This window comes from Stenella coeruleoalba (assembly GCF_951394435.1).
Source record: "Stenella coeruleoalba genome assembly, chromosome: 15".
In the NCBI taxonomy this organism is placed as follows: Eukaryota; Metazoa; Chordata; class Mammalia; order Artiodactyla; family Delphinidae; genus Stenella; species Stenella coeruleoalba.
Window position 1 is genome coordinate 64,085,047 of NC_137161.1, and position 27,115 is coordinate 64,112,161.

Consider the following 27,115-nt stretch of genomic DNA (forward strand, 5'->3'; position numbering starts at 1 on the left):
TAATGGCAGGGGTCAGCAAACGTTTTTATTAAGGGCCGGATAGTAAATAAAATATTTATTATTTTTAGGTTAGGTTTTGCAAGCTGTATGGTCTCTGTCACAATGACACAGTTCTACCACTACAGCAATAAGGTAGCCATAGACAGGATGTAAACAAATGGGCGTGGCAGTGTTCCAGGAAAACTTCATATATGAAAACATGTGTTGGGCCATAGTTCACAGACCCCTGCACTAGACCATTCTGCCAGATCTCCCACATTCAGATAATGGCCTTGCCCAGAACACACCTGTCTCGGCCTTTGCAGATTTAGTTCCCTGTCCACCCACCCATCTTACCAGGCAGGCCTTTCCTGCATTATCACAGATGAGTCTGTCACCCAAGGTGCCAAGGTTGATGGACTCCTTGCTTCAACTTTCAGGACCCTGGATAGAGAAAGGGTGGTGGAGATTCCCAGGGTCTTTTCTGGTCAACGTCCTCTGGAGCCTGGCCTGGACCCCCACCCAGCCGTGGGTGGCTGAACTTGACATAAAACAGCAGTCTTCTTTTACTTTATTTTTCCCCAACCTGCATGGCTTACCAGTACTGAACTTGAGCTAGAAAGAAGCACATGAAATCCAGCTCACCCGTCAGTGTTGCCTGGCCCTGGTCATGTGTTCACAGAGGGGCCTACAGGACTGTAGGCCTATCCAGCCCTTCATAGTATGTGTCAACCAGAGCAAATTGGATGTTCTTACCACTCAGCTTTCTCTGCATAAGCCTGTCAGAAATAGCTGGTGCCCCTTTGCACTTAAATCACCCTGCGCTACCTACCTCAATCTGAATCAAAAAGGTTAATGACATTGAATCCTGAGACTCATTGATTTCAGGACGTACCCCAGCTTCCCGCTTCCCCTCAAAGCACAAGACTCGTTTGTCTTTCCTTGGCTTATCAGGCAGGTTGCTGACTAATGCCCTGAAGCCAGATAATTCTCAAAGATTTCCCAGAGTGACTGGACGCGTGTTCCTGTAGTGCTTTCTGTAAATCTGGTTGATTTTGTGTGTCTGGTTCCCCACCATCTTTCTGCCTGGATGTGTCTGGGCTCCCTGTCTGTAATTTGTCCCATGAGTCTGCCACAGGTTGCAATGTTGATTTGACAAGAGAGAGATGAATTTTTAACCAAGGTGATGACCGCAAAGTACACTCTAATGAAATATCAGCTTTAGTTCCTCACTATTTATTTTTATTGAAGTATAGTTGATTTACAGTGTTGTGTTAGTTTCAGGTGTACAGTAAAGTGATTCAGGTATACACATACATATAAGTTCCTCACTGTTGATTGATTGATCCATTCATATAGTCAGTCTGTTGACTGACTAGTCAGCACATGCTTAGCGGGAACATACAATGTGCCAGACATTTGCTAGGATCTGCAGTTACAGCCACCAATAGGGTAGTTAACATTCCTGTCTTCATAGATTAGCATTAAATAATTATATCCTTATGACATTGTTAGGACAGAAGTTCACATACATATATTATAAGAAACCAACATGTATATAACCTTTTCTCTTCTAGGTAATCAGAGAAAGCTTCCCTGGAAAAGTGTCCTTAAACTGAGAAAAGTAGAGAAAGAACTAATCGGGTGAAAAAAAAAAAATAGGGGCCGAGTATTCCAGGCCGAGAGGGCTGTGTGTGCAAAGGCCCTGAGGCATGAGGGAACATGGCCCATGCAGCAAGTTGAGAGTGTTAGGTGGACAGGGTATGGTAAGGGGATAAGCCAATAGAATGAGGCTGAAGAGGTAGGCTGACCCAGATGCTGTGGGACCCTGAGGGCCATGTTAAGAAGCCCCAGTTTATCCTAAAAGCATCAGGTTACCTGTGAAAAGTTTTTTATTGGAAAGCACCATGATGAGATTGCTTTAGTTCTTAATCAATTGCTTGGCAGTGGGAAAAGAAAAGGAAGGAAAAAAAGTAGAGAGCTATACCAGGCTGCTGGAAGAGGGGAAATACAATAGCTAATATTTTCTGCTAGTGGATATATACATTATAGCTCAGGTAATTATTTTCCATCAGGCCAGTCCCCCCTGTTGTTTCGGTACAGTTATTTTTCTCTCTTTGTTGGGCCTTTCTGCCCCACTCCGGTTTCTTAGTCCCCAGGCCCCTGGGTTTCCTGTAGGGACACTGTAACCTGGAGCCGGACCCAGAAACCTTCTTTCTCATCTCTGTTTGGCAGAAGTTTTCCAGGACTTAGGCCATGGGAAGTGTAGCAAAGGGATCCGAGTGTACACTTGCAGAGTCAGCAGAGTCTGAAGCCAGCCTATCCCATTTACTGGTCATGAAACCTTGGACAAGTTGCTCATCCTTTACCATACCCTGGTTTTCTCATCTGTCAAATGGGAACCATCAGTCACCTACCTCAGCCTTCGCTGTGGGGATGAAGCTGTGAAATGTGAAGTGCTTGCCTGGCACAGAGAAAGTGCTCAATCAATAAATGATGACAAGAGGGTGACAAGAGGGTAAACCCACTAGGTTGACAGTTTTTCAAGTGCAGAAACAACATCTGTTTCACTTAGGTTGTGTCTCCGGTGCCGGGGGCAGTGCCTGGCACATAGTAGGAGCTCAGTAAGTCCTTACTGAAGTAAGAAATCAGGGAGCAAATGGATCCATGGCCATCCCATGTAACACCACTGGGGCTGCAGTGCCGGTTGCCATTTATTCCCAAGTGGTGGAAGACTCGCTGATCCTTTATTGCATGGTTTTTACTTCCATGATTATTAAAAGCATCTCCGTTTTTTCCTAGATTGAAGACCAGTGGAAAGGTTTTTGTCTTTACTTATTTCTTTCCACCAGAGGCATTTTCAGATCTCTCCACCATTAAAATGGAAAACATTCCAAAGAGCCAGAGAGTCAATTTCAGAAGAGCGATGAGCCATGGTGGGTTCTCGTAAATCCTAAAGTTGGCTCAGCCACTTCTCCCCTTAACTGGAGGTGCCGGCACAGATAGAGAGGACCCCATCTGGGGGCCCAGCAGGCCAAGGGATGGTGACACATCACACCTGTCCGGCCACATGCTGGCTCCCTTGCAGCCGGGAGAGGGTCCGATATCACATGTAATTCCCTGATGTCATAAGGCAGGTATCTCAGCTGTCCCTGTCTCCACAAGAGGGGGCTGGGAGGCAGACATAGCAGCACTTTCCCTCCAGTTTCCATGACCACGCCATGTATCCTCCAGGCCTCTTTGGTGAAGCCCTTGAGGTCAGGTGGCCAGGTGCAAACCCCTGTTACTGTTATATGTGGACTGTCTAACCTGGCACGAGTAATTTAACCTCTCTGTACTCCTTCATTGCAAAATGGGTGATGATAACAGCACCCATCACAGCGGTCGTTGAGAAGGCAAAATGAGTCAATATATGGCAGGTGCCTGGAACACATGATTTATATCTTCAGTAGTCATCATCTTCAATATCATTATCATCATCAATATCATTATCATCACCATCATCACCATTTTTAGATGCGTTATCCAAGCTTTGAGAAGCCCAGTTTGCTCCATTGTAAAATACAGCTACTGCTGCCTACCTTCTGGAGTGGTTCAAGGATCAAGTGAATAGTGCATACAAAATACGAAATACCAAGCATGATTCTTTTTCTTTTTCTTTTTCTTTTTTTTTTTTTTTTTGCGGTACGCGGGCCTCTCACTGCTGTGGCCTCTCCCATTGCGGAGCACAGGCTCCGGACGCGCAGGCTCAGCGGCCATGGCTCACGGACCCAGCCGCTCCGCGGCATGCGGGACCCTCCCGGACAGGGGCACGAACCTGCGTCCCCTGCACCGGCAGGCAGACTTCCAACCACTGCGCCACCAGGGAAGCCCCCAAGCATGATTCTTATTGTAGCTATGTTATAATGACTTTTTTTCAGTTTGGAATTTGGGGCTTCCACGGGTATTTTTTTATTGTGGTGAAATACGTATATCGTAAAATTTACCGTTAGTGGCGTTTAGCACGTTCACAACGCTGTGCATCCACCATCACTCTCTAGTTCCCAACACTTTAATCAGCCCAAAGGAAACCCTGTGCCCACTAAGCAGTCACTCTCCGTTTCCCCCGCTTCCCAGCCCCTGGCAATCACCGCTCTGCTTTCTGTCTCCATAGATTTACCTCTTCTGGACATTGCACATAAGTGGAATCGTACAATATATGGTCTTTTTTGTTTGGCTTCTTTCACTGAGCATCGTGTTCACGAGCCCCACCCATGTTGAAGCGTGTGTCAGTATCGTCACATTTTATGGCTGAGTAATATTCCATTGCATGGATAGACCACATTTACTTTATCTAGTCGTCTGTCAGTAGATGTTTGGGTAGTTTCCTCTTTTTGCCTACTGTGACTAGTGCTGCTATGAATATTCATATACAAGGGTTTTTCTGAACACCCGTTTTCAATTCGTCTGAGTATTATTGGCTTTTTAACATATGTGTTTCAGCTATGTAAGAAAAGGAAGAAACAGTAAAAAGATAAAGTAGGAAGAGAGGGATTTCGGCTTCTGTATCTGGATTTCCTTTTTCTGCCAACCTCGGCTGTTTGGGAGCCAGCAAGGGAACCAACCACAGAGAGTTTGGTCTTGGCTTTGTTCTTTTTTTTTTTAATTATTATTATTTTTTTTTTTACATCTTTATTGGAGTATAATTGCTTTACAATGGTGTGTTAGTTTCTGCTTTATAACAAAATGAATCAGTTATATATATACATATGTTCCCATATCTCTTCCCTCTTGCGGCGTCTCCCTCCCTCCCACCCTCCCTATCCCACCCCTCCAGGCGGTCACAAAGCACCGAGCTGATCTCCCTGTGCTATGCGGCTGCTTCCCACTAGCTATCTACCTTACGTTTGGTAGTGTATATATGTCCATGCCTCTCTCTCGCTTTGTCACAGCTTACCCTTCCCCCTCCCCATATCCTCAAGTCCATTCTCTAGTAGGTCTGTGTCTTTATTCCTGTCTTACCCCTAGGTTCTTCATGACATTTTTTTTCTTAAATTCCATATATATGTGTTAGCATACGGTATTTGTCTTTCTCTTTCTGACTTACTTCACTCTGTATGACAGACTCTAGGTCCATCCACCTCATTACAAATAGCTCAATTTCGTTTCTTTTTATGGCTGAGTAATATTCCATTGTATATATGTGCCACATCTTCTTTATCCATTCATCCGATGATGGACACTTAGGTTGCTTCCATCTCCGGGCTGTTCTTGAGCTCCTGGGCGCTGTCCATGCCCCAAGGGCCACAGATCCCCCTGGGGAAAGCCCTGATGACTGTAACTGGTGTGCCTGGGGAAGCCAGCTAGCCAGTCATCCTTCCTCTCCCTCAGAGGGAACAGGCAACAAGAGCTCTGGGATAATCAAGCACTTACTGTGTGCCAGGCACTGGGCTGAGCCTTTCACATACGTGATCTCATGAAGTCTTTGCCCAACTCAGACAAGGAAACAGAGGCTCGGAGGGGTAAAGTAACTTACAAGATTACACAGCAAGGAAGCAGATAGGCAAGCTTCAAACCCGGTCACCCAACGCAGAGTGATGTCCCTGCAGGACAGTGGCACATCTGGCTATCACTCAGTTGGACTCATCTCAGTTGGACCTGCCCAGGTATCTGCCTTGGTGTAAAAGGGATTCTATGTACGTTTGGCAATTCCATTTCAGGGACCTCGCACAGCCTCAGGGATTTCATTCAACCTTTGTCCCTGTGTATATTAAGCGACTATTATGTGCCAGACATTGTGCCAGCCAAGCCTTTCTCAGCTGGAGTTCCTCATCTGAACCTCAGAACACAGCAGATCATCAGGGTGACTATGTTCTTGACTCTTGCAAGTATAGAACATAACTAGTACCGTTCCCGATACACAGGGGGGAAGCTAATCCAGGACATACAGGGGATGCCCCGGGAGCAGGGCTAAGTTCTCACAGAGACATGGTCTCAGTCAATCATCGCTGTGTCTCCAGCATCTAGAACAGTGCCTGACACACAGTAGGTCTAACATAAATATCTGCTGAATGGATGAGCGGGGACAGAGTGACGGGAACAAAATAGACATGACTCCCCCCCTCATGCAGCATACCTACATCCTGTTTTACAATTTACAATACAGTCCTCTTTAATAATCCAAACCGTTCAAATATTCGAGGACCTCGCACTGCAGATAATTTATCAATGATCAGTGAATTTGTACCAGTACCTTTCCAGCATAGCCATGTGTGAACAGGTCTTTGGAATAATCCCAGGTGACATTTCTTAAGCTTTTTTTCTTAAGAAACACTGTCACTATAAGAACAAAAGGGAGTGGGACTAAGGCATTACCCCTAGTAAACACATCAGGAGTGCCTGTAAATGGATAGGCGTTACCCAATGAGCAGGATGCATGAATTCACGGACAGTCAAATAAAAGCGGGGCTTAAGTTACCCCCATTGAAATGGGTCCATACAACTCAGTGATACCAGTTGAAAAAGCTGAATCCGGTCTTCCCCGGTGGTGCAGTGGTTGAGAGTCCGCCTGCCAATGCAGGGGACACGGGTTCGTGCCCCGGTCCGGGAAGATCCCACATGCCGCGGAGCGGCTGGGTCCGTGAGCCATGGCCGCTGAGCCTGCGCATCCGGAGCCTGTGCTCCGCAACGGGAGAGGCCACAGCAGTGAGAGGCCCGCGTACCGCAAAAAAAAAAAAAGAATACCCTGGGTGCAGCATGTCCTGATCCTCCAGAATCTCTCTTGAGCCAAGAATCTGTGTCTGCTTGAGGTTTGCAAGGGTGGCTACAGCATTTCTTTTTCCGTGGAGGAGTGTGTGGCTTCTCTTCTGTGTTGCATCTTGACCTGGTTCCAATACGAACAGGCTAGTGAACCTGGCAGGCTGCCAAGGTGCTCAGGGACAGTCAGCTGTCCTCTGAGCTAAGTCTCACCCCAGGGCTGAAATCTGAACTGACCTAACCCTGATGTTCTGGGAGATGGAGATCCTTGTTGTATTCCACCCCCAGCAGAACGCAGACTTCAGTCCTAGAGAAGTAATAATAATAACAACGATAATGATAGCTAGCATTTCAGCCTTCTGTGGGCTAAGCTACTCAACCTAGAGTGATCCCTGTTGCTCTCCCCTGCCCACCAGTCATTATCCCACTTCTGATACCGGTTTCTGTATCAGCCAGGATTGTTCGGTTGCAAGCAACAGTTAATGCCCTCTTATTTCATTTAATCCTCATAGCCGCCCCATAAAGTGTAAGTATTGTTATCATCCTCAGGTTTTTTGTTGTTGTTTTTTGGGTTTTTTTTGCGGTATGCGGGCCTCTCACTGTTGTGGCCTCTCCCGTTGCGGAGCACAGGCTCCGGACGCGCAGGCTCAGTGGCCATGGCTCATGGGCCTAGCCGCTCCGTGGCATGTGGGATCTTCCCAGACCGGGGCACGAACCCGTGTCCCCTGCATCGGCAGGCGGACTCTCAACCACTGCACCACCAGGGAAGCCCCCATCCTCAGTTTTAAAGAAGAGGAAATTGAGCTTCAAATAGATGAAATGACCTGCCCAAGGCCACACAGCTCATAAGTGGTGGAACCAGAACTTGAACCTACATCTCTCTGTATTATTTTAACCACTTCAAATACTGATGTGTTAGTGTTGGTGCATTGGGACACTTGTCTGGTGACTTGGAATTGATAATAGGTCATTGCCGTCCTTTGAACCCAGGGGAATGTGAAATGGTGTAAGATATCTGTTTTTAGCCATACACACAGAAGGAAAGTTGAACTTATCAATACAGATCAGTTTAGTTTAACACTCATTTATACTCTATCCCTTGCCAGTTGAACTGACACTGAGCTGATTCTTGCAAAAACAGACAGGAATTGACCAGGCAAATGTGTAGGAAAGGTGTCGCCAGCATAAGGGAAGGTACAGAAAAGCCCTCATTCTGGAATGCAGCACACGTGTTTAGAGCAGTTTCTGTGGACCACTCTAAAACAGGCATGAGGCCCCAAAGAGGAAGAGGCATGTGGCTGCTAGAACCTGCCCTGTTTCAGGCCTGTGCTGGACACTGGGGAAAGAGAGACGAATCAGACAAGGTTCATGTCCTCAGGTAGCTTACAGTCAAGGGAACTGAACATATATAACTTACAAATGGGAACACAAGGCATATAAGAGTTAAAATGTCACAGCTTGATAGAAGATTGGTAAGGAGTGGGAATGCCTTCCCTCCAGCATTTCTAAGCAAAGGATCTAGGGACTTCCTTCTGAAGGCTCCCTTTTACTGAACACATACTATGGGCCAGGTACTGCGCGGGCCATACCCCCAACACACAGGCAACTCGGAGGCCATTGTCATTCCTGTTTTGCAGATTAGAAAACTAAGACTCAGCGAGCTTGCTTAAAATCAAACAGCAAGAAAGTGGCAAAGATCAGAGAGAAACTTCTACAAACACCTTTCTAAAAACAGCTTTCATTGCAGCGAAGTTTTGGCTTTCCCACATAAATCGCATTTACTTTTAAGATTCAGTCTTTTGATGTCCTCCAAAGGAGGTCTTGTCTTGTCCCCCTCAAAACCAAATCAAATAACTGGCTGTAATCCGTCGTTGTAAAGGGATGCAGGATTTAGTTAACCAAATGTTCTGCTCATTTGAGATGTCTCGTGGCATATGAGGACAACCAGATTTCAGAGAATTAAAATACAATCAAACAGACTTCACACACACACACACACACACACACACACACACACACACGCGTGCACGCGCAGCTGAATGGCAATTCAGTTCTTCATTCATGATTCCAGCAATGTTATTTTATCCGGCTCTCTGGGTTCTGATTCTTGTCAGTTACCTTTCCGTTACAGCCATCTGGAGGAAGGGCTGACGTGTTTAGAGTTCCCACCGATGGAAAGTCAGATAAACTGCCTCTTAGAATGGCTGATGTATGCTTAAAATGAAAAATGTGTGTTTTACAAATGTTCTGTGAAAGTGTTGAGGCTTTGAGAAATGGTTTGCCAGTTCCTAGAAACGCAGTGAGCATGTTTTAATTCTGCGTCATTGTCACCAGTAACGAAAAGATGCATCCAATTAAAAGCAATTGGGTTTTATTATCCAGGTGGTTATCTAGTTCGCTGTCTGCCTGTGTGGAGGGGAAGAGCTGTCCCCTGGTGCCTCCAGAATGCTTTGTGCTTTAGTTCACCTGCTGTTTCACCCCCTATCCCAAGAATCTCCCTGTTTGTCTGCCTGCCCCACTGTCCCTGCCACTGGAGGACAGGTACCATGACTGCCTTACCCACTGAGGTTCCAGGGGTCTGGCCTCTGACCTATCAAACTGGGAAATCATGTTTCCCAGGAGAGCAGACGGAACTTGCAAAATCTTAAAGTCATGAAAGGGCACAGAACGTTTAGAGAACTTCAAGTAATCTCGAGACTGAACAGGCAGAGCCAGCTGACAACCCACTTTCTAGCCTTGCTAAGGAGTTAGGACACTGTCCTGCAGGGGCTGGAGAACCACCAAGGGTATTAAGTAGAAGAAGGGGCACGATCAGACTTACGTTTTAGAAGATCTTACAACTGCTTCCCCGAGGATGGATTAGAGTGGAGTCTAGAAGCTGGGGCTGCATTTTATCCAGTTCACTTTTCCTCAGGTACCCAACTAGGGCTGTAATCATGCCCCCAGGGTCCAGGAAGAATTACAGCATCTAGCTTTCCCAGTATGCTAGCACTCAGGTCTCGCTATGAGCTTCCACTACATTTGAATCAGGGGTTGCCTTCTCTTGTCTCCAGTTGCCTTTGCTCTTGCCTCTTCTTCAGGGAACCCTGAACTTGGCCTTTCCTCTGGTTGTTCTGGAGTTCTGGCCTTCCTGAGAGATTTCCTAGCAGATAAGACTTCAGTAAGGCTCACGCATGAGCCATCTGGAAAGTCGAGGACAGTGATGGGAGTGCCTCTCCCCAACCCAAAAAGAAATAAGCCGGATGGAAAAATGGGTCTGAATCCACTTGTGAGATGGAGTGCAGTGAGAGGAATCACGTGGCTGGGGTCAGATTGTAGACGGCGCCACAGAAAGGCCCACACCCCGGACAGACGACGCCTGATGTGCAACCTATGCTCCACAACGATCCCCTTGGAAGGAAGTAGGAGGCGTCAGAAGGTGGCTGCAGTTTCCTCTGCTTGTTTCCTGACTCTTTCTAAAGAAATGAAGCACATTCCTGTAGCCTGTTCACCATGGGGAAAGCAGGATTGAAAAGAGCCTGCACTCTCGACCTGGGGTGCTGAGGTCCAGATCTCAGCTCCACCTCTTCTAAGACTTTGGCCAAACTGTTAAATCTCTGTGTCCCACTTTATTCACATATAAACTAGTACCCACGTGATGGGGTTACTGTGAAATTAAAAGAAGGAGGAGCACTTAGCACTTTGCAGGCAACAAAAGGCATGTTTTCTACCCTCATTGTTTTCTGCCCCACATCTCTCCCAGGTCAGAGACACAGGGAGCAGCATTCCTGGCAGAGGGAATGGGATGGGCAAAGGCACAGATGTAGAAGTGAATGCCTGTGCTCTCCGCCCTCGGGAGCTGAGCCCGTCCCGTGGGGCGGGCGCTGCGCTGAATCACTGTTGAGCACCTACTGTGTACCGGGTCCTGGAGGAACAGAATGGAATTAGACCCAATGCCTGCTCGCCTCATGACTCTAGCCAGGTTCCTGAAAAGTATCGTCCAAGGTGCCCGACTGAAAATCCCGGGGCTGTTAGCGGACAGATGGGCACCAGCTGGAACAGCTGCCCCGAGTACTGAAGAGGATGGTTTTCTGCCGTGCCCCACACACCCATGCTGCTCGACAGAAGGTTCATTTGGGTCCCACTGGCTGTTGGTACCCTGGGGAAACAAGAAGGCCCCTGCTCAGGCCTGGCCACCCTGCTGGAGAAGCCCACCAGCCTCCCCACCTCCATCCCCTTTACAGTTTCCTTCTCCCTGCCCACACCACTGGTAGCCAGCTGGTCAGTTCCTGTGTAATGATGTGAGCCCCAGCCATGCCCTCAACCCTTGGGGCAGCCTCAGTCCATGTAATGAGTCTTTCTGAAAGCAAAGAGAGACTCAAAGGCATCCTTTGCATGAACAGTTCCACATTTGGGAATTTAATCCTACAAACATCTATCATACCCACATGTGGAAAGATAAATGTGCAAGGATGTTCGTAGGAGCGATACCTGCAAGCAGGGAGGCGAATGAGGAAACAACCTAAATGTCCATCACTAGGGGATCGGCTGTGCCCATTCCATAGGAGGCTGTGCGGCCATTAAAAGGATGAAGTCTGGGGCTTCCCTGGTGCCGCAGTGGTTGAGAGTCCGCCTGCCGATGCAGGGCACACGGGTTCGTGCCCCGGTCCGGGAGGATCCCACATGCCGCGGAGCGGCTAGGCCCGTGAGCCATGGCCGCTAGGCCTGCGCGTCCGGAGCCTGTGCTCTGCAACGGGAGAGGCCACAACAGTGAGAGGCCCGCGTACCGCAAAAAAAAAAAAAAAAAAGGCCACGAAGATGCATATTCCCGTTTCTGTAATGAAAAATGGATATAAATACAACAGCATCTACTTCATAGGGTCGCCATGAGGAATAAGTGGGTTAATAGGTACAGAGTGCTTAAAATAGTGTCTCCCACATAGTAGGTACTCAAGTGCTGTTGTTAGGTGCTGTTGTTGCCTCTGCTGTAATTTCATGATCTTGCTGTAGCCTGAGTGTCATAGTTATAATTTTAAAAGCACAGGAGAGGGTTACAGCTGGCCTTCCCATCATTGTGGTTTTCTGCACTCAGGTTTATCATAGAAAGATGGAGGATGACGCTTCTCCCGGGGTCACACATCCTGTGGCAGGTCCATGTGCCCAGAACCATCTGAGTTTAAAATGAAAACTTCTGTGTCCTGGGCCCCCCGGGGCAGAGGGCCACTCTCCATATGCCTTTGGTGGCCCAGTGGCTTTAGGAGTACGGACAAGGCATCGTTGCTTTTCACATGTCATAGGAGAAAACATCAAAACGGTACGTCAGGATGGAATATTATGTAGCCTTATAAAGGAGAGAAATTCTGACCCATGCCACCACAGGGAGGAACCTTGAGGACATTGTGCCATGTGAAAGAAGCCAGTCACATAAAGATAAATACTGTATGGTCCCACTTACGTGAGGTCCCTAGAGTTTGACTGCTCTGAATATGCAGAGACGGAAAGTAGAAGGATGGTTGCCGGGGGCAGGGGCAAGCGGGGAGTTGTTGTGTAACGGATTCAGAGTTTCAGTTTTGCAAGATGCAAAGAGTTCTGGAGGTGGATGGTGGTGATGGTTGCACGACAAGATGAATGTTCTTAATACAACTAAACTGTACACTTAAGCTGGTTAAGGTGGCAAATTTTATGTGTATTTTGCCGTTTGAAATTTGAAAAATAGAAGGGTACATCAGCTACCACAAATATTGTCGCATAGGGTAATGCAAAGGTGGTACTTAAAGTGAACATATATAGGAAATAATTGTACAGATGATACACTAGTGGAAGAAGTTGGGGAAATACTGTAGTATATTCTGAGCTCAGACTGAAGGTGCCTCAATGCTCAGCTTGCCCGACTCCACAGGCCTCCAACCACTACCTCTCACACACACTTCGCTCCACAAATGGCCCGCCCACTGCCTCCAGGAGGGCTGCATCCGGTGCCCTCTGGGGTCTGGGCATACCTGGCAGCATCAGGGGTTTGAAGTCCTGACATTCACGAAACTCTGTGCTAAACTTTGCTTTAGCGCCGTCGGCCTCGCCATCAGCCATGAACACCTCTGGCAGCGTATTAGCATCCTGTATCAGGGAAGGGCTATCGGGGTAGGCAGGAGGGACCCAGAGGAGGGCAGTTGGCTCTGTGATGGGCTCCTTCCAAGTGAAACCGAGCAGGTCCCAAACGCTCCTTGCCCTGCCACTCACTGCCTGCAGACAGGCTGGGCTGTGACTGGACTTCTGGGCACCCGAGGACCTAAGAGCTATCCCCCTTCTTCCTGGGTGTCTTCATGCCCAGAGCTACATGCGTATCTGACACATGCAGCAGTGTGGCGGTCCTCTGGGAGCCAGTTCATAACTGTGATGCCAGCTGGGAGACTGTAGACAGGTTCCCTTCTGTGGAGCGTCTCCCAAACCATGCTCCGCAGAAAATTCGTGGGTATGAGGCACAGAGAGATTTCCGAGTTCAAATCAGCTTGGATCTTTGTACTGCTGTCCTCAGTTCAACATGTCTTAAGCTTCTGATGCTCGCGATGGCAATAGTAATACTATTAAACAGCAGTTAACCTTTATCAAGGGCTCACTGGGGGCTGGGTGCTACCGCACGGGTCTTACATGCATTATTTTATTTAATACTCCCAACACCTGAGGCTTATTGAGATGAAATAACCTGCCTGAAGTCTGGGCTCTCAGGAAGAGACCGTGGCGAGAAGATGAAGAGGAGGAGAATTAACTACCGATATTCATGCTTGGCGTGAAGCAGCACTTCCTAAACGTTAAAGGGCGCACGCATGCCCTGGGAGTCTTGTTAAAAGGCACATTTTAACTCAGTGTATCTTGGGTGGAGCCTGAGGTAGGGCATGTCTAATAGCAGTGGGCTAACGCTGCTGGTCCCAAGACCAGGCTCTGAACAAGGAGGCAGTGGAACACATGTGTGTTTTCTCTTGTACCTGGGATGGAATTCATTCACTCATTCATCCATTCATTCATTTGTAGAAGCCGTCTAGTAGCAAAGAACACGAGCTTTGCATTTGGAACCAGGTTCCAATCCTAGTTCTGCACTGTTCACTAAATGGGTGTTTTCTCTGAGTCTCAGTTGCCCATCTGTAAAATGGGAATGAAACTCGCATTTTAGAGACTCTTTGTGATTATTCAATGCAATAAATTGTAGCAAAAGTCCGCCCAGGGGCCTAGGGCGTGGTGGACATTTCATAATGGTGGTGCTTCGGGAGCTCATTTTACTATGCATGTATTTCCTTCTAACCGAGGTTCCCACATGGTTCCAGTAAGTTTATTTACATTAAAATAAATGTATTTATTAAAACAAATTATTTACTATAATATTTATTTACTTACATATTCCCATAAAGATGTCCCAGTGGCTCCAAAGGCCGCAGTGATGGGTCCCGGAGGCCCCACCACGAATCGGAGGAACTGGCATAGACGTGTCTTCTGATCATTTCCACAAAAGGTGGAAGGAAATTGTGGAGGAGACAGACACAAGCGATGAGCTGTGGAATTCATTTGGCAAATGACTCCACCAGAAAGGAGTGAGAAATGCGTGTGAGGGGGAGAGAGTGGGAGAGAGCACGGAACTGGGTAAAATGACAACAGATCGCAAGCTGTTAATTATTCAGAGGGAACTAAATATTATGTAGGCAATTACCAACAGGCGTCGGAAAGCCCCACAGGGAAACCTGGTCCTCAGCCGATCTGTCTCCCCCTGCAGAAGGGCTGGGGGACAGGTTTTAGCTCGAGGGGCAGGCTCTTCGCCCAGGGAGGGGGAGCCAGGGTCCCCTCCGTGTCCAGCCCAGCCAGGACCCAGCGCTGTGCTTTGAAAATCGCTTTACCCACAGGCTCTGGGCCTGGAATCCGCAGCCCCCTCCCTGTCTACGCTCCCTCCCCTAAGATGTCATCTTTTGAGCCGATTTCATGTGGAAGCATCGCTAAGTAAATTCGCTAAATGCCTATTCATCCCCGTCAGATGGGGACGCAGTGAAGCGGTAAATGTGACAATGGCCCCAGCTCGGGGCCCTGAAAAGCGCTTTCTGGGGCTGCTAAATGGAGCCTCAGCCGCTGACCCTGGGAGGCCTGAGGCTTCGTGAGAGGGGGCCCAGGAGCCCCGGCCCGGCCCCTTCAATCCTGCCACTGAGGCCGCTGAGAGGCCCCTCTTTATTATTCCTGCTGCCAGGGACCCATTCAGAGGTTAACTTGTCCCGGTATTCATCAGGAGGACAATAATGAACTGTCGCAGAGAGTAGAGAGGGGGTTGGTAAACAGGAACTGCTAAGACGCGGAGATGGAACGGGCCTCTATGGTTTGGAAAGAGAGATTGCTTTCATTTCCTTTGCAGGCTGGTTTAGTTTCCACCTCTCCAGCAACTTCAAGAGGCCCTCTGCCCACAGCAACCCGTAACTGGGAGGGAAGCACGCCTGGGCTTTACGTCGCCTGTTTGCGGAGATGCTCCACGTGCGCATGGACACGTGGACTTGGCCTTTTGCCTGTGTCCCTGGGATTCGCCTCTGCGCATCCGCAGGACTAAGCTTTCTGCATTTGTGTCTGGGCGGGTTTACCTTGCTGTAGGACACAGGGTTTTTCTGGCATCTGCAGCCACTAGAACGGCAGGTTTTGAAGTGGTGTTGATTTCTGTAAACGAGGACGGGATGTCGGCAGTGCTCGTTTCCACTGCAGCCTCTGTTAACTTCTCCGTCCCCCTCCGCTGAAATTATGAGTCGGTCAACAATAGTTGTCCAACCAGAGGAGCAGGGGCTTGGAGTGGCACGACTGCAGGTGATGCAGGGAACTGAAGGAGGGGGTGAGGGGTGAGGGCGGCCCTGACCGGGTGCTGGGAGGCCAAGAGCAGAGCAGCTCGCATTTATTGTGCCCCTACTGTATGCCCTTTAAGTCCACCCAGTTATCCATCAGTATGTATACCTACTGTGTGAAGGGCAGCCAGGTGAAGGCCGCCACTCAGGTTGAATGACTTACCGTAGGACACACAACTGGGTCAGAAGTGGAGCTGGGATCTCTCCCCAGCCCTTTCTGCTTCTAGAGCACAGGCATCGCTTTCTTAGGCACCCACCTGCCCCCCAGAGTCTAGCCTCCTTTCTCTTCCCAGAGATGCGCCTTCACCGTTTCTCCCAATTTGAAACAATGGTTAACCCTTTCCTCCTAAGTAAAAATCCCTGAGCGGAGAAGCCAGATGATAAAGGAGCTGTCACTTCAGCACCGTTTACCTGTTGGGGTTTATTCAGCGTAAGAGGCAACCGCGTTTCTGGCAGATGGAGACCCCGTGTGACTGCCTGTTAAAGTACTGTCACAGCTGTATGCACAAGCTGATTAGCTGTGACTACACCGCTAGTGCTGAGATAGATGGCGATAAATCTGGGATAACAATGTCGGGAACAATGTCACCCGTTTGCATCACACTTCATATTTCTTAAAGCTCTCTCAATCAGCCTGGGGGTTATGGATTCATCCATTCATTGACTCATTCATTCCTCAAAACACATTTGAAGGAGTCAGTTTAAACTCATCTCACCTTGAGTCATCCATTCATCCAACAAACATTAATGTGCCTCTTACCATGTGCCAGTGATGAGTGAGTTGCATTAGGTTCTGTCCTCACAGAGCTTACGTCCTAATGGAAGCAAATATAGCTCTTTCAGATGGTGAGGAGCTCATGTTGTGAATATAGTGATGTGATGGGGGTGGGGGGAGGCAGGTGCTACTTTAGGTTGGGCAACAAAAAAAAAAAAAGCCTCTCCGAAGAGGTGACATTTGAAAGGAGACCTGGATGACAAGAGCAGACATGGAAAGATATGGGGTAGAATTTCCCAGGCACGGCAAGTGCAAAGGCCCTGAGGTTACTCTGTATCTGGCATTGAAGTATTCACTGATGCCTTACGGTTTGCCAAGCCCAGTGTTGGGCACTGGAGGTTCCAAAACAAATAAGGTACTAGGCTTATTCTCAAGGAGTTCACAGCATATGGAGTATGTAAGAGACAGACAGTCCATTTTAGCATGCTGTGGTAAGCTCAATGATGGCGACATATGAAAGAAGATGCCTTCCCTACCTGCATGGTGTGAAAGAGGGAGGGGACCTGGTTTCTGTGACAAAGAAAGGAGCCAGGACACAAAGTCTGCATGATTTCCGGAGGACCCTGACTTTCCTCTCGGTTTGCTTCCACAGGACAAATGACCAGCTGGTGGCATTTCTCTCCCGATACCGAGAGATGAATTTCTTGAAGTCACACGGCCGGGACAACGCCAGGTAGTGTATCCTCCCCCTACCCTTGTGCAAAAGGGAAATGGAGATCTGAGTGATCATTTGGGGGCTTCCTTCTAGGCTGGTTTGATGCAGCCAGAGAAAAGTTGAGGATGGGAGAGAGGCATGGCGTGGATGGGCCTTGGCCCTTTCTTTGTAGCATCTGAAATGGTGTCTTCTGCCAGCCAGGGACAGAGATCACAGTGAATGTGTCTCATCATGTCCTAGTCCTTTACACCTTTTCCCCCAAGCCCTTTCATGAGTCCATTATCACATTATGGCTGTCCTTCAAGGAAACTAGGGTAGTCATTTTAATACCCAATTTATTGGTAGGAAGACTGAGGCCCATAGTTTAAGTAAATGATGTCCCCAGATCATTCATTCGGTCAGCCAGTCATTCAACAAATACTCACTTAGTGCCAAGCATGTGCCAGGCACCCTTCTAGAGGAGAACAAGACAAAATCCTCACTCTCATGGAATTTACCTTCTAGCAGGAAAGAGTCTCATGCCAGCATGGAGTTGAACTCAAGTATCCCGACTCCCAGCGCTGCGCCCTCACCATTGCCTCACTCTTGCTGCCTAAGATGTTGGCAGGGATTGGAGGCACCAGGAGCCCAACCTGGATCTGTTGTGCCTCTCTCACTTAGACTGAGCAGAGCCAAACAGCATCACTGCAGTCCCGCTTTGAGCTGAGCCTAAATCCCCGTGGCCAGAGATCAGCCGGAAGGGACGCAGTCTTGAGCACCCTCTGTAGGAGAGACCACAGGGTCCGCTCCACCATTGGACATAAAACACTGCCCAGGATCGCTCTGCCATCTTAGAGCCTTTTCCTAGCGTTGCCTTCAGAACTTAATCTGGCAGCTCACAGGATACCTTTAGCGTGTTAATGTGTTTTCTTTGGCCTTCGTGCTGGTTTTGTCTTGTTTAATTCAGGTGCTTCATTTGAAAGTTAATAGCCCCATTTAAAAACAGCAATATTTCCCAGGGAAATCCAGATTTCCAGCTCATCTTAAAAGAGCCAAAGGTCCACTACATCTGTGCTTGAATTTTGTCGCGGAAGTTATGATCTGGTTCTTAGACAAAGCCCACGTTCTACAGGTTGCTGCAGTCCTCGCTGCCCTCTCCCCTACCTCACCCTGTTGGCATTTCAGTTTGCCGGCTCTGCTGTAGGTGTTCTCTGCCACTGCCGATGGAGGTGTCATTTTAGCTGTTTCTGTGATCCCCTTTACCCAGATATCCACAGAAGGGAGGGACAGAAGCAGGCAGTGAGCTCCATTTCCTGAGCTTTCAAGAAGTAACCCCAGAATCCTTGGGTTGTATCATTTTCCTTAATTTTAACGTTGATGGCATCCAGCTGTCTATTTCTAGATTGAGCCTGTCCTCCTGGCAGCCTGCATTCTTTACACTTAACCCCAGACTTGAAGATGCTCTGTAAATTAGCACAGATTACTATAGCATGTTCTGGCCACTACACTGGAGAGGCCTGGTGGATAAAGAAGAATGGTAGACATATAGTGGGCTGTGTTCCTGCTAAGTGCACATCGCTCTGCTGGGCCCTTTTCGCACAGGATCCAACTTTATTCTTACAGTCACTCAATGTAAAACTACGTATTATTATCTCCATTTGTCAGGAGAAGAAAGGGGAGCTTTGGGAGCCCAAATGATTTTCCCAAAGTCACACAGCTGGTAAGTGCTGGAGTTTGAACCCAATTCTCTGGCCCCAAAGCCCATGGAAGCAGGGTAGAGCTGAGCAAGATTCCATGCAGGTGGTACGTTGTCAGAACTAGACCAGATATTGGTATCCCCACCCTTAGGTAGAGAATGAAGATGCTTCTTCACTTCCAAGTAACTTATAATACATGTTTTGTGCAAAGTCATATCGTTAGAAAGGAATCCACTGTAAGTTGATAGACTTGTGTCTGAATTACATCCACCCTAGTATTGTGGTTTCAGCCTGCTCAGTATTTATTCTCTATCTACTATTTCCAGGCCCTGTGCTAGGAACTGGCTACAACACAGAGGTTAAAATCATGAGGTTTTGAGGTCATACCTCCTAGGTTGAAGTTCTGATCCACCACGTCCTGTCTGTGTTTCACTGGACTGGTGACTTAACCTCTCTGAGCCGGTTCCCTTATCTGTACAAAGGAAACATTAATGGACTTATGCGCACGAGATTGTTGGAAGGATTAAATGAGATGTTGTATGTAAAGCATTTGGCATATCATAAATGCCCTGTGAAGATGATGATGGTGGTGGTGGTGGTAGTGATGATGTCATTGCCATGATAAACATTGGACTCAAATATTGCAGGTGGGAGAAATAAATAGATGGTGTGTAGGCCAGAGTTGTGCCTCTGGGTGTATGAGTACATCTTGTCCAGTTGATGTGCATCAGCAGTTGACAGGTGGTACCCAAACGGCACAGCAGGATAAAGGGCAGGATAAAGACGCAGGCTGAGGAGTTGTTGCTTGCATCTCCCTCTAAAACCCTAAAACCCAAGGCTCTCTGGACAAAACAGCTCACAAGTTCCAACACTCACGCATGAGTCCTCAGCTGGGATTCTCTCACTTAGATGAATTCAGGAGATTAATTTAGAATTAATTCAGTAGTAAAATGAGCCATCAGCGGTGACTTTCTCCTCTTTGTCAGCTGAGGCCTCACCTGCTGAGTGAACAAACCTAGCCACGCCCATCTGCCCTCACGTCTCCCAGGGGCGCAGCCTGGGTGGGGCTTCGCTCTGGCTCTGCACTGATGGCATGTTAGGAAGGACCCTTTTTTGGTGGGAAGTGACAGAAACTCAGCTCAAACTCGCTTAAAGGGTAAGGGAAGTTATTGGGTGATGCAACTAAAACACTAGTATCTGACTTCAGGCATAGCTGAATCAGGCAGTTCAAATGATATCATCAAGCCCAGACTCTGTTAATTCTTTTTTTTTTTTTTTCTGGCTGCTTAATTATTTCTTATTATTTCTGGAGAGGGTTAAAGTAAAATAAACACATCACATCAAATAGCCAAGTAGTTCACTGGCAAGAATCTTTTTTTTTAATTAATATATAACCGACATATTATGTTAGTTTCAAGTAAGTGATATAACAATTCAATATATGTATATATTGTAAAATGACCACCACAAGAAGTCTAGTTAATATCCATCACCACCCATAGTTACAATCTTTTTTCTCATGATAAGAACTTTTAAGATCATAGCAAATTTCAAACATGTACAACACAGTATTTTTAACTGTAGTCACCGTGCCGTACATTACATCCCCAGAACTTACTTATTTTATAACTGAAAGTTTGTACCTTTTGACCACCCCCACCCATTAACTTCTGTTCTCTTTCCCTTTGTGTTGGTTTAATTTTCTGGCTCCAGACGGCGACCCTTCTCAACGTATTAGCCTCATTTTACTGATAAGGTAACTGAGACTCAGAGAGGTGAAGTAACTTGCTTAAGCTCACGCAACTAGGGCAGGGTTAGGGCTCAAACCTAAGTGAGTGTGTCCCCAGAGCCCAAGCGCAAATCCCTGCGTGATGCAGCCTGTCTGTGTTCTGGTCCTGCTTTCCTCCAATATGCTGGGTGGCTTTGAGGCAGCCACTCTGCTTCTCTGGGCTTCATTTTCTCCCTTTGAAAAACAAAGTGGTTGAATGACATGATCTCCAAATGCCTTCCCGTTCTGATGCTTCATGCTTCGGGACCAGACAGTGTGACAGAGGAAGAGAGTTTAAAAGACAGAGAGATGGAGAGGGACAAAAGCAAGCAGTGAGATACCAAATAGGCCACAGGGCGCCTTAGTTTTTAATTCCACGTGGTTCCTAATAGCAGTTTTGACCTTCCCGTCCCCAACTTCAGCCTTTAGCAGCCAATTTGGACTTCCAGCTCCCGCTGCTAAGAGATGGCATAAAGGCAAACTGGTACTTTAATAACTGCCAAATTGGTCCTGACTGTTCCTATAATTAAATCAAGGGGAGTGTTGTGTTCACTGTATTTCCTTGCCTTCCTCCAAAAATGAAGTAGCTAGATATATTGAAAGACATATAGCACAATTATCAGTTTCCCAGATAACCTCTGCAGGGCTAAAAGAAGTAAGTGCCCTGAGTAAGCAGGTCTTGGCAAACATCCCCAGGAACTCCTGGGTTCTGCTCGGGGAGTATCGGAGAAGTTTCCCAAATCTCGGCAGCCTGATCAAAGCCCAGTGTGTAGGAACAGGCCCCTTACGGGGAGATGGAAAGGGAAAATCATTTCCCTCACTCCCAGCCGGAATAGTTTCCTCTGGGAATTTTCCGGCCTTGATTGGTCTAAGTTCTCCAAATAATTCAAGGTCCCCAGGGCCCCAGTGCTTAGCCCTGGGGCAGAGTGTGGTGTGGTGGTAAGAGCGTGGGCAATGGAGTCCAGACACCTGTGCCAAAATGCCAGCTCTGCCGTATGGCAGCCAGGGGACTTTGACAAATGGCTTTGGCTCTCCATGTCTTCATGTCCTCTTCTTTATAAGATCCGGACAGTGATGCGGGGATTGTGGAGGACTGAGTATCCTCGCTGACCACAGGAAGTGCCGAGCCAGGCGCTTTCGAGTGGTGTTATCCTCTTTTAAAGAGTACAACTGAGGCTTGCAGAGTTGGTTTAACTTGCTCAGGGTTCCACACAGCTGGCAGTGGAGTCTGGTTAGGTCTGACTTTTATCCCCCCATGATTAGTGACTGCATCTGAGAGGACCTGTTGTTTTCAGTTCTTGGAGTGTGTGGATGAAAGAGCAAAGCTCTGCTGATTTTAAGCAGAATCATTTGTAAAGGAGCAAGAGAGGAAAATCAGTCCTCCCCCTGCTTTCTAGAGTCACCCTGTCCCAAAGTGTGTTCACAGTCCACCAGTGATATGTGAGATTGTTTTGGGGTGTTCACGAATGGGCATCATGGGAGAGTTAGTACTGATTTTATGTATATCAACGAAAATTTATATAATTAGGCATCTAATCGATGATTTCATGGACATGATGCTTAGAATAAGACTAAGTTTAAAAGAAGACAGTTGAAGCTATCTAAAGTTGGTTTAGAAAAGAAATATTAAGGAAAGTCTCATACAGACGTCATAAAACCTATAGCATGGCAGTTAAGAATCTGGGTCCTGGACCCCGACTGCCAGCGTTCGTATGCTGAGCACTCACTAGGTGTGTGGCCTTGGGTAAGTTACATCCATCACTTGTGCTTCAGTTTCCTCATCTGTAAAACGGGAATCATGATAATAAAACCAATCTCATAGAATTGCTGCAAGAATTAAGTGAGTGAATATGTGAGTAAGCTCTTGGAATAGTTAGTTACGCATATGAAGTTGATGATGGTGGTGATGTTGATAGTGGTGATGGTGACAACAGTGGAAAAGCCTTGAAGATGGTATATATACACGTGATTAATGTTTTCAAAACACTTTCTACAACTCTTAGAGAAACAGCTAGCATTTCAAATGTAGGAAGACTAGACCAGAAGGAAGCTGGGAGGGGTCCCAGCCCTCAGGTCAGAAGTGGCATAAACAAGTTTCTTCCTGTTCCCTGGTCCGGGCCCCCCCTGCTAGAGGCGGCAGTCCCTCGCTGGGCACCAGAATGGCAGCTAAAGCAGCTTCAGCAGCTTCTTCTCTCTGACATTGAACTAATCTTCAGGCCCAAACCTCTCTTGATGTATAAATAGGCAATTGTTTAACCGAAAGCTGTCAAATCCATCGAGAGCCTGGCCAGGAACCTCCTCCAAGCAAATCTGCTTTCAGGAGGCCCTTTGGTGCCAACTTGCTTATCAGGAGAAGAGCTCTCTCCCCATCTGTCTCCTAGTACCATGATTGATGGGAGGAGGTAACTAATATCTCATCTCCAATGGGGAAAGCAGATTGCATTTCCCTCTTGCTTTTCTTAAACCCAACCGGTGAGTTTATCCCTGTTTGCATGTTCACTTTATTTAATCCAGTTATGGTAGCCATGTCAAAATAAAGCTTAGCATCACACGGGCACCCATACAAGGCTGTGTACACAGACGCTCTGTGGGCCTCCGTATGAGTTTTGAGGTCGACTTTCAATCTTTTCTTTTTTCAAAACAATACATGTCAAAGGTGGACCAAAGGCTAGAAGGACGATATGTGCAGTGTCATCTCTGAGACGTAGAGCATGATTTTTTATTTCCTTCTTTTCTTTCTTTTTGTGCTCCATGCCTTTTATGGAGGAACTGCGTTTTTTTTTTTTTTTTGCGATACACGGGCCTCTCACTGTTGTGGCCTCTCCTGCTGTGGAGCACAGGCTCCGGATGCGCAGGCTCAGCGACCATGGCTCACGGGCCCAGCCGCTCCGTGGCACGTGGGATCTTCCCAGAACCCGCGTCCCCTGCATCGGCAGGCGGACTCTCAACCACTGCGCCACCAGGGAAGCCCCCTTTACTTTTACAACAAGAACAGAAGGCAGTAGACTTCGTTTATAAATATGTGTGAAATAGGGAAGATCAGTCAGCCTTCAATGGACCTTTAGACTCTTGGAGGTGCAAGCTGATTTGGGCCCATGTGAAGAGCATGGGCCACCAAGCCTGGGATTCTCAGTTCCAGGATTTGGGCCCCTAACTCTGCATTTCTGCTCAGGCTGGGTTTTTTTCCATTCCTGAATGTCAAAACCAAGTCAGCTTTCTTTGCCCAGGGCATGTGTAATGGTAGAGTTTACTGTGTTCCAGAGACTGTCCCAAATGCCTTAGAGATATTAATTCTTTCAATTTTCACAACAATCCCATGGTGTAAGTGCAGTCATTATCATGCCCATTTTCCAGATAGGGACACTGAGGCTAGAGAGATTAAACAACACACAGCTTGGGAACGGGGAAAGAGACTCGAACCCTGGCAGTCTGGCTCCAGAGTCTACATTCCTAGCCACCGTGCTATACCATTTCCCTAAGTATGTTCATTGTGGAGTTTCCTGCCATGTCCAGGCCACGTGTACTTACGGCTAATACATTCCTTCCACCAATCAGGTCAGAGTCTGCCTCTCCTGTGACTGGTCTGCTCTGGTGTGAGATAGTGAAGCTGAGCTTCTCCCTGTAGCTTCCACTCCTACCACGTTAGCTTCTTTTCATTCATTTGGGCTCTTGCACACACTATTTCTGTCTCCTATGAAGCTCTTCCCCAGAATTCTTCAGATGACTGGTTCCTTCTCATGCTTCTTGTCAGTGCCACCTCTTCAGCAGAGTCTTCCCCAATAGTCTCCACTAATTAAGTCCCTGTCTCTTTATTTTGTCATTGCACTCTAAGTTTTCCTGTATAACACTTGTCACAAACATCTAGTTACATATGCATGTGTTTCATAGCTGTTTATGACTACTTACCTATTTACTAGAGTAGTGTTATAGTCTTGTGGCTAAGAGTGTGGAATCCAGAGCCTGACTGCTAAGGTGTGAATCCCTTCCTTGCCACCAACCAACTGTGTAGCCTTGGGAAAATTAGTTAACCTTTCTGTGTCTTTGTTCCTTCATTTGGAAAATGAACCCTCGTAGGATTGTGATGAAGATTAATTGAGAGAATATATGTTAAGCACTAGGAACAGGACCTAGAAAGTAGCAAGTGCTCAATAAATGGTAAATATTATGGTTTTATTTTTCATCTTAGAAGAGAGAGGGTAGGGATGATGTCTGTCTTCTTCACAACCATATTCTCAGCACAGAGACTTGGAGAGTTGCTGAATGAGCAAATACCCCGAGCCCCTTTTCTCTTCCAACTACTGCAGAGTTGAGGCCTGACAGCTGACTCCAGCCCGTCTTGGGAAGGGGCATAACCCACACTGGACATGTGAGAAATGGCCAGCAGAGCCCGTGGAGCTGCCAAACTAGGAACCCAGTGACCTGAATCCTCACTGACTTGTGCCTTGGAAAGATGGGAGGGTTTTGTAATTTGTGGTTCTCAGACAGAATCAGGGTGCCCGTGTTGCTTGTCACCCTCTACCACCACAGCCATGGGCATTGCTGAACTAAAATAATTGCAGGACATGGGTGCGCTGTGAGGGCTTTGGGGCTTCTGTCCTTGGTGCTGAAAAGGCATTCTTCTCAGAGCATAAAGGGTTTCTCCTTAGCTGTGGAGGTGCCCTACACATGCCTGTCTACCAAATCCCAGAACAGAGAAGAGGACAGATAGAAGTTTTAATTTCCTGGCTTGATGAGGGAAAAAGTTAAGTATCTTGGTGAACACTTACTGAGCACTTACTAAGTGCCGAGCACTATGCTAAGCCCTCTCCATATATAATATAATCTCACTTAAACTCTCGGAGGCAGATATTATGACGATCGCCAGTTTCCATGTAAGAAGCTGAGGCATCCATGTTCAGGTCGCCCAAGGTTAGTGGCAAATCCAGGACTTGTACCAAATATTCTGGCTCCAGAGCCCAAAGTTTGGCGCCTGTGTGACATGGCTGTTTTGTGTGAGTCCATTCACATAGCTGGCTGATTCCATACATTGTGTTTTCATGCTTTGTTCCGTGACTTTATTTTTAAACTAAAATGCTTAGGTTGTACTTAGGCTAAAGGAGTAGTCTGGGTTCAGTGGGAGATCGCTGGAGAGAGAAATAGAAGAAGAGAAAATATTTTTCTAGGCTGTGTGACTTTGGATCACACGTCCTTTCTGAGTCTCGGTGTGTTGGGGTTTTTTATCTGTAAAATTAGTTATGTTCGCTGATTGCTGAGATTCCTTCTTGCTCAAACGTGCTGTAAAATCTGAGGGGCAGTGTTCTTCCTTTCAGAATTCATTACAGGACAAGACAGTTCTGGAATAATTCCACACTTGATGAATATACCGAGATTGTAGCCAGGGGATTAACTGAATTGAGAGACTTCTTCATTGTCTGCCCTTTCTGAGGCCATTTCCAAAGGCTACAGATACTTTCTTAACTGACCTCTTATCCCACGGGGGAGATTCAGGACCCCTTGCCATCCTCCATCTGATTTCCTTTGATGCCCAACTGAGTAGATTTGGTCCTTGTGACATCCTAGTCGAAGCATATTTAGCTCTGACTTTGTCCCATATCGTGACAGTAGAGAAAAATCTCAGGGAGGCAAACCATCCCTGAGAGCCCAGGAGGTAAAACCAAATGCAAACGATACCACGTTTGCCCTCAAGTAACCTGTTCTGAAGACAGTAGCCCTTGTGAGGACTGGCTGAAAGCCTCTTCCAACCAGCAATGAGCCGTTTTCTCTTGGTTCACTCATTTCCGGGCATTGTCTTTTTGAGGAATTAGAAGTTCTCAGATCCTTCATTTGGGTCCTTTTGGAGGGACCCTGGCGAATTGAGATGAAAAATGACAGAGTAGTTAAGCATTTGCATTGGATTCATCCAGACCTGGATTCAAGTCTAGGCCTGTTAGCTGCGTGACTTTGGAGAAATTACTTAACCTTCCTGTGATTCAGTTCCTTTGTCTGTCGAACGTGTGTTAGAAAAATCTGATACCTGGCTAAGTAATGGCAGCTACCTCCTGATTGCCTGACAGACGTGGCTGTTACTGTTCCCTTCATTCATTCACTCAACAAATATTTATTGGGCACTGGCCGTATGTTAGGCACTGTAGTAGAATACAGAGGTGATCAAAATCTCTGCCCTCTTGGGGCTTACATCCAGTAGTAGAAATAGGCAATAAACTAAATAAATACCTTGTATATTATATTAGAAAGTGAAAAGTGCTATGGAGAAAAATAAAACACCAAAGGAGGATTGGGGAGGCATGGTGTCTCTATGAAAAAAAGAACTGATGGTTGGCTCAGCCCATTGCTTGGGTGAAGAGTGCTTACTTTGCAAGGACCTTTGTAAACAGTCACCCATCACAATTTTGCAGCTGATTTGGGAACTTGTTAGGACAGGTGTCGTGGAGCTCATCCTACAGGTGAGGAAACTGGCATTCAGAGAAGTTAAGCCAGCCCCACTGCTCAGTGAAAGCAGAGACAGCATCGCTACCAGATCCTCTTCATGTCTGCTTTTCTATGGTATCACCTGTTGAGCCCAGTTCTACCAGGTAACCAGGTCAACTGGAAACAAAACTGAAGGGAGGGCAGCATCATTGGTCACCTTCTGTGAATTGGGCCCATTGCTGCAAATCTTCCCTCCATCCCTCAGGTGAGAGAGCCGTGCACCTT

At 47.2% G+C, this 27,115-nt stretch overlaps 1 protein-coding gene across 5 annotated transcripts in view; it reads left to right on the forward strand.

The window, feature by feature from the left end:
* XYLT1 (xylosyltransferase 1) overlaps positions 1 to 27,115 on the forward strand; it is a 492,695-nt gene that overhangs the window by 431,214 nt on the left and 34,366 nt on the right. For all 5 annotated transcript variants that reach the window (XM_079945329.1, XM_079945332.1, XM_079945331.1 and 2 more), the window contains one exon: positions 16,916 to 16,996. In XM_079945329.1, the coding sequence (XP_079801455.1) occupies positions 16,916 to 16,996 (81 nt within the window). The remainder of the gene's footprint in view (positions 1 to 16,915; positions 16,997 to 27,115) is intronic.